Source organism: Molothrus ater, chromosome 2, assembly GCF_012460135.2.
Source record: "Molothrus ater isolate BHLD 08-10-18 breed brown headed cowbird chromosome 2, BPBGC_Mater_1.1, whole genome shotgun sequence".
Taxonomy (NCBI): Eukaryota; Metazoa; Chordata; class Aves; order Passeriformes; family Icteridae; genus Molothrus; species Molothrus ater.
Genome location: NC_050479.2, coordinates 91,335,633 through 91,341,653, shown reverse-complemented (window position 1 = coordinate 91,341,653; position 6,021 = coordinate 91,335,633). Strand labels below are relative to the sequence as shown.

The 6,021-nt window shown below is 45.1% G+C and overlaps 1 protein-coding gene across 3 annotated transcripts in view; it reads left to right on the top strand.

The window, feature by feature from the left end:
- The first annotated feature begins 708 nt into the window (after window positions 1-708).
- The window catches only part of CFAP91 (cilia and flagella associated protein 91), a 30,577-nt gene continuing 25,264 nt past the window's right edge, over window positions 709-6,021 (top strand). For 2 of the 3 annotated variants that reach the window (XM_054514119.1, XM_036394360.1), the window contains exons 1-3: window positions 709-936; window positions 1,393-1,466; window positions 3,528-3,679. In XM_054514119.1, the coding sequence (XP_054370094.1) occupies window positions 3,552-3,679 (128 nt within the window). In that variant the 5' untranslated portion in view covers window positions 709-936; window positions 1,393-1,466; window positions 3,528-3,551. The remainder of the gene's footprint in view (window positions 937-1,392; window positions 1,467-3,527; window positions 3,680-6,021) is intronic. The other variant, XM_054514118.1, reaches the window with a different exon arrangement.

Genomic DNA, 6,021 nt, shown 5'->3' with positions numbered 1-6,021 from the left:
CAGCTCCCTTGCCCTTCTCTGGACTCACTTTCAGCACTTTACAGCTGCAGAAGAAGTCCTAGGTGACAACAAGCAAAGCCAAGAATAAGAATATCCAGCCTTGACTCCTGTCCCTAAGTGTAACTGCTAAACCAGATTTCCTAAGCACTAAGCGAGGGTCCTGGGAGCATCACATGAAACAACTCGAGCAGCAGCTGCTGAAAAGCAGAAATACACGTGTCCTTCCTTTCCCGGCCTCGCCCGTGCCGTGTCCTCCTCAGAGTCCAGCCACATCCCCACGCCCGCGCCGCTCTCCGGAGGCGGCACAAGATGGAGGCGGGAAGGCGAAGCCTTGGGGCTCTGCGGAGAGCGGCCGCGGGATGCTGGACCGAGCGGGAGCACAAGCAGCAGCACGCCGGGAGCGGCAGGACAGAAGCCCGAGGGCCGGGCAGGGTCACGATCAGCCGTCCCCAGGGCCAGCCCGGGCAGGGCAGGGTCACGATCAGCTGTCCCCAGGGCCAGCCCGGGCAGGGCAGGGCAGGGCAGGGTCACGATCAGCCGTCCCCAGGCCCGGGCAGGGTCACGATCAGCCGCCCCCAGGACGGGCAGGGCAGGGCAGGGTCCGGCCCGCAGCAACGCCCGGCCGCAGGGGCGGGACATTGCCGGCCCCGCCCGCCGTGGCCATGGGAACGGCAAGCGGGCCAGAGCCGCTCGGTGGGGACGGGCTCCGGGCCGGACCTTCGGCTGCTCCTTCGGTACCGGGCTCGGCCGAGACGGCAGCGCCCTGCCCGCGGCCCGGCCCCGCTGCAGCCCCGGTACGGCCAAGCCGAGCCCTTGGGCGGGCGAAGGCCGGGAGTTGGGCGGGACAGGGCGTGAGGCTTCCCCCGCCCCAGGGACCCCCTGCTCCAGGGACCCCCTGCCCCAGGGCCCCGGGGCCCTCGCCGAGCTCGGCACGAGGTGGGTGCCGCCCGAGCTACGGGCAAGCGATAGGGCTGGCGGCTCCGGCGAGGCTGGGACCGTGAAACATTAGCTGGAGCAAAGCCAGCTCTGTGTCCCAGAGGGAAGCATCATGTACAGTGTGGTATTTCCATTGATTACCATTCCACCATGCCTTCCTTTTAATGTTTTATGTCATCACAGTTTCTGTTTAAGTTGATGGTGCCTCCAAAGAAAGCTGATTTTTCTACTAGATTTTTCACCCGTATCTTCCACAGAGCAGTAGGATTTCAGCTCTGAGGCTCATTTGCATGATGGTGACATCTATTTGATAGAGACATATATATCAGTTCTTTCTTCCTAGTTTGTTTCATACTCTGTCTTATAGACAGACTTCTAAAGAAGGAAGTGGAGCCTCATGATTCATGCTGATTCCTCAAATATGTAACTAGTTATGTTTGTTCAATTGTTTTTCAGGCCTTCTGTACACACTGTGAAGTGAGAAGGACCCTCCAAAGTCAAATGTCCAAGCTCAACTTGGTGATAGACTGGTAGGTGTTGGCCAAAGACAGCTCACATATTCACCTTGTCTATTTCTGCATACACATGGGTAGAAACTCTGTCTCAGTCCTAAGCTGCTCCCTTAGAACAGCAAAATACAAAGCAGAGAAAGATGTTTTATCTAAAACAAGACAACACAGGGAGCAGCCATGATTGCTGGCCTATGGTGACTATAGCACCAGTCTAGAAATACCCAGCTTCATGTTCTGTGACATTTCCTAAGCTGTGTGTCAGTATTTTTAATTGTCTATCTTCAAATACTTTTAATTATAGCTTGTATATGTTACTTAGATCTAATAAAATAAGTGGGCATCTACTGAGCTGTTGTTCAAGCAGAGCTGTCAGTTCCTTACTTACCTTGGGAGATACTTACACTACAGATCCATGTAGCCTACTTAGACTAAAATGAAATATCCAGCAACATCTAAGCAGCCAATAAAGACTGCAAATCCATGCTGGTTCTTCATACAGAATTAGCAGAGTTTAACTTCGTAGCTAATCCTTACCTAGCTAGCCCATGCTTAGCTGTCAGTATTGCCCTTAGCTAGTTTAAAAGCAGCTAGGGCATGTCTCTGGGGGTTGCAGTCACACCCTCAGACAGCAGTGATTGATAGCGGCACAGGATGCATACAGGTAGAATGCCAGAGGAAAACAGACTTGGTGCAACTGCACAATGAATTGGATTTTAAACAGAGTCCTCCTGAAGCTATGCATGTGATTGGGGCTGCAAGACAGATATTCTGAACTCAGATTTCATTGCTGTACAGCAAGGAGAAAAGCCCTGAGCAGCTTTCTAACAATGGAGTCAAGGAGCATTTTTTTTTTTAAGAATGTTGCTGGATATCTCTTACTACATTATCTCAGAATATTTCTTATATCTACACGAAAACAAATGAGTATTTGTCTGCCTGTCCTTAGAGAGACAGAGCTGGGAACATTGCCTGTCATCAGTGAGACCCTTGCAACAATATGGCTGTGCCAACAGTTCAGGCCAGATGAAGTAAACAGGCATCCTGTCACTAAAGTTGCCATGTCACAGGTGTGTTGCCATGTCAGTGGTGCAGATGGGTGTGGTGGCAGACTGTTGCATGAAAAATGTTTTAGAATCAATCAGCAAGTGTATAATGTACAATTCAAAACACTACATCCTTGAATTCTTAATCTGTAGCTTCAAAATTTGGGATGGACAGAGGTTGTGATAGTATTAGTTCATAGGGTATTCCACGCTCAAAAGTTGAACTCCTTTTGAAGACAAATGGCCCAAAAGTGCAATTTTGTGCACAGCAAGCAGCTACTCATGGTAGGGTACCTAGATCTTCATCAACTGACACTGTCTTACATTCTGGTGAGTATTCCTGAAATGTCACCTGTATGCATTTGAGTTAGCATCTGCTGAAATGAAAGGGACAATTCACAACTCAATTCTGATTTTAGTCTGTTCAGAAGCTCAAGCCAATAGAGCTACATCACTTATGATTGCAAAGATTTATTGGCAACCATAAATTTAGCAATTTAAGGCATATCTACCCAGGGAAATTAGTCCTTAAAAGGAAGGGTGTAGATGTTTAATGTGATCATTTTTGTATGCTAGCTCCCTGAGTTATTTTTAACAAATGCTAAAATTGTTCCAGTATAAAATAATGTAACTTTACCCTGCAAGTGGAATATGTTACTTAATTTCTAGAGCACTAGAAATAGGAGGGAGTTACATGGGGTAATGTGCTAGAAGTTCACGTTGCTGCACATTCACAGTTACTGCACACTAACTTCTTTATGTAACAAACCGTTAGACCTTTTGGTTTTCAGTACAAGTTTAGCACTGGAAAACAGCCAGAAGACAAATCTGTGCATCTGCTGCTAGTCTGGTATGCTCCACATCTTGAGAAGAACCATCTAACTAGCTGACATCATTAGCATACGTATGCCGCCTTCTTTCCCCATCCCAAATATGCAGTCCTGTAAATCACAGCAGGCTGGAATTCTGCTCTCTTTAGTGCTGTTTGAAGTGGCTAAATTGCAGCCTGTCTTCTTTGTGTCCACACAAATGCTAGGTGAAGGCACCCATATTCTGAAGCATGGCTACGGGAGTGATTCATTTTCCAGCTTGCAGTTTGTGTTTCAAGAGTGAAGATCCAGTCCCTGCATACATTGGTCAAAGATGGAGGGCTCAGCAGCGCCTGGAGGCTCTTCAGCACCTTGCTGTGTAAGTGTTCTATGGTTGGACAATTTAAAACAAACACATGAACAAAACCAACAAAAAGCCATGCACACTGAAGTGGAGATGACTGCAATTTGCTCCTACTTATATCTCCCTTGAAATTAAGAGATTGCAGCTGTTGTGGAGTATGGTTACCCATCTGTTTCTTACAGGATGGATGTTGCACATTCCTTCATCCCTGTGCTATCTGCTTTGCAGCGGTTGCCATGAAAAAAGAAGAGAGTTATTTCAATCTCTTACAGATCAGATGAGTTATGAAGACTTCAGTGACTCATGTGTGTTACTTCAGTGGGAGCTCTTTGATTTTAGTCCCGTGCAATTGCAGCTGGTTAGGTTGCTTTTGCTGCTCCTTCCAGGATCCTTGGGGCCTGAACCAGGGCACCACATTTTTACTGCAGGCGTTTCTTAGTTGAGTTGTCTCCTGGTGTCTGGGTTTTGATTTTGATTTGGGTTCTAATTCAGCAGATATTAAAAAAAAAGTTTATGTGTTTTGCCACACCACAGGTTTTTTAACTCCTCTTGTAGCTGCATTCAAGACTGTGGGCGTCAGCCTAGGTTTTTGTCTTCAAAGGTTTTTTCTGCTTTAAACAACCGACTTTAGACCATGGACTTTTCAGATGGTGCTTGCTCTGGGGTTGCTGGTAACTGAGTTCTACCACATGCCAGACAATAATCAGAGATGCTCAAGAGTGATACAGTGGATTTCACACCTCGTTTTGTTCAGTTTTAAAGACATATTCTTCTCATTTCCATAACAATAGTAAAAAAATTGGAGTATTTTCTTCTTAATACTATTTTCAGTGTTTCAAACTGTCCCCAGTGCATGAACACCTCAGTGACTTCTTACATTTTGCCTGCAATTCTGTAACAACTTGACACCTGCACTGCTTTAAAATTAATTTACATTTCAACAACATGTATTTGCAAAATGTCTTGCAATTAACAAAAAATGAGAAATACATCCCCTCTGTTTCAACCTCCACTGATTGACAGTGCTGCTGATATGGAAGACAGAATATTTCCCAGCTGTCTTCTCAGTAGTTCCATTGCCTCTGCAAGGTTACTGGGAATAAATGCTCATTTATTTCAGCAAAGTCAGCAAATATAAGTCAAGGACATGCAAGAGGCAGGATCTGTGGAATAAAAAGGGCTATTTCCCTGGGTTCCCATTGTGCCTATAACTATACCATAACAGGATGAACGGTTTATGCTAATAAAGTTAGATCATAAGAATAAGTGCCCACCTGTGCTGAATGAAACACAAATCCATCTGGATGGAGCAACAGTCTGATATGTAAAGAGTCAGCTAATGGAACTAGCCATCAGCTCAATTAACTCATTTGAATTACAAACACAACTTCACAATAATAGGTTGATTAGTGCTGAGCAAGTATATCAGGTTACGACGTTGCATCTCAAAATATTCCCTTCCCTTTTCTTATGTGATGTGACTGAAAGCCTTGGGAAGAGATGACTTTAAACTTACCTTGGCAGTAAATTGTGTGTCACGGGAGGTTAATGAAGCATCTCGCTCGAAGCTTTCCTGTGGCAGGTAGCCACACTGTGCCTCCCCAGATTCCACAGCACAGTTTGCAGGAATTAGATGAGGGCTTGGAAGACAACAGGTCTCAGCATGTAATCCTCTGTTTTGATCTCAGCTGTCAAGCAATGTTAGGTATTGTTAATTGTATCTCTGTAAATACTTCTTTGTAATTAAAATCGGGCGTCAGCAGCCAACCCCAGTACCCACAAGCCCATACATCTTGAGGTCAGAATTCATACAAGTTGCCAAAAATGGTCTTATAGAAAACCTGACCTTTAAGACTTGCCTTATACTCAAAGAAATAAAATCATCATAGAATGGCCTGGGGTGGAAGGGACCTTAAAGATCATGTAGTTCCAATCCCCTTGCCATGGGCAGGGATACCTTTCACTCAGAGTTCTGTCCAGTGTGGTCTCAAACACTTCCAGGGATGGGGCATCCACAACTTCTCAGGGAAGAGCTTCTATTTTTTGTCTTTAGCAACTCTGCAGGTTAAGAAGAGCAAGAATGGAGTATAAAGCAGTTGTTAAATCAAATAGCAATCCTGATTAATAACTTTCAAATTTCTCAGTTCTACCCATTATCTCACTGACTGCCTTAATGAGGTTTTCCATATGATCTTCCAAAGCCTTAAAGAAGACTCTTCAAGATGTTATAGTGAAAAATTTAAACCATCTGCAAAATTTAAATTCAAAATGGAAAAAAAAAAAAAAGAAATGTTCTTGCAAAAGATATGGTTGTTCCAGCATTGATTTTGAAACATTCCCATGATTGTCCTAATTTT